This window comes from Euphorbia lathyris, chromosome 3 (genome assembly GCF_963576675.1).
Source record: "Euphorbia lathyris chromosome 3, ddEupLath1.1, whole genome shotgun sequence".
Lineage (NCBI taxonomy): Eukaryota > Viridiplantae > Streptophyta > Magnoliopsida > Malpighiales > Euphorbiaceae > Euphorbia > Euphorbia lathyris.
This window is the reverse complement of record NC_088912.1, coordinates 70,828,673-70,829,644: the sequence shown is the minus strand read 5'-3', so window position 1 is coordinate 70,829,644 and position 972 is coordinate 70,828,673. Positions and strand designations below refer to the sequence as shown.

At 39.1% G+C, this 972-nt stretch overlaps 1 protein-coding gene across 1 annotated transcript; it reads right to left on the bottom strand.

Annotated features, from left to right (window-relative positions):
* LOC136223417 (late embryogenesis abundant protein D-7-like) lies at nt 1-723 on the bottom strand. Its single transcript, XM_066011382.1, has 2 exons — nt 553-723; nt 1-487 (listed from the first exon to the last, which is right to left on the bottom strand). Exons 1-2 carry the CDS (start codon nt 640-642, stop codon nt 173-175), a joined length of 405 nt encoding a protein of 134 aa, XP_065867454.1. The 5' UTR covers nt 643-723; the 3' UTR covers nt 1-172.
* Between the last annotated feature and the right edge of the window lie 249 nt (nt 724-972).

Genomic DNA, 972 nt, shown 5'->3' with positions numbered 1-972 from the left:
TGAAAAAGCAGACCTTTTTATTTATATATCACACTTAAGACTTAGAAGATTGCAAACCATAAATCATCTTCAAAAAGCCAAATGCATATCGGCGTAATTAACAACAAAGCTTCAAAATGAACCCATATACAAATAGATGGGTTCGTTCAAACAAACAACATAGTTAAGCTAGCTAATACTTGGTTTCCTTATGGACAGTAGTTTTGTGGTAACCAGTTTGGTCCTTGTCTTGATCATCATCATCATGATGAGCCATTCCAAAAGCACCTTTGACAGTATCAGCAGTAGATTGAGCCATGTTCTTCACTTTCTCCCCTGTCTGAGACAGAACTCCCTTTGTTTTCTCCTTCCCTTCATAAGCCTTGTCTCTTGTTGCATCTGCTGCTTCCCCAGCCTTCTCTCTCGCCTCATGCGCCTTCTCCGCTGTCTTGTCTTTCGCCTCTCTTGTCTTATCTTTCATGCTATCCACTGCTCTATTTCCCTTCTCCTACAACATTAATTAAGGTTATACTTGACACTACAAAACATTTAATGAATAATAGTATTGATTACCTCAGCTCGACCGGTGGTCTGACCAGCTCTGAAAGCCTGTCCATGAGATGCTCCGAACTCCTCACCAAACTCATCCCCGTGAGATGCCATTTTTCAACTGATTCTTCTTTTTCTTTTAACTGTTCTGTTGAGAAAAGGTAAACTGTTAAGGTTGGTAGTAATGAGGTTTAAGGGGTTCGATACATGGCTTCTTATAAGCATTCGGAGGATTCGGGTTTCATGGATACGTGTCCTACAGTTTTGACACTTGTCTGGCACGTGTCTTTCGTAGGGGATTGATATTTTTTAAAGTATTCTGCTGATAATATTATCCTATAAGAGGTCGCCACGTACTGCCTTTTTTTTTTTGGATAGAACACGTACTGATATTTTTTAATTAATATACTATTTGAGACGTATAGTTTTTCTCCTTTCCCTCTA

Excerpts from the sequence above, each read along its gene's own strand:
- LOC136223417 (XM_066011382.1), bottom strand. The coding sequence starts at position 642 with ATGGCATCTCACGGGGATGAGTTTGGTGAGGAGTTCGGAGCATCTCAT. Across the intron at positions 488-552 it reads AGACCACCGGTCGAGCTGAG|GAGAAGGGAAATAGAGCAGT; the intron begins GTAATCAATACT and ends TTAATGTTGTAG.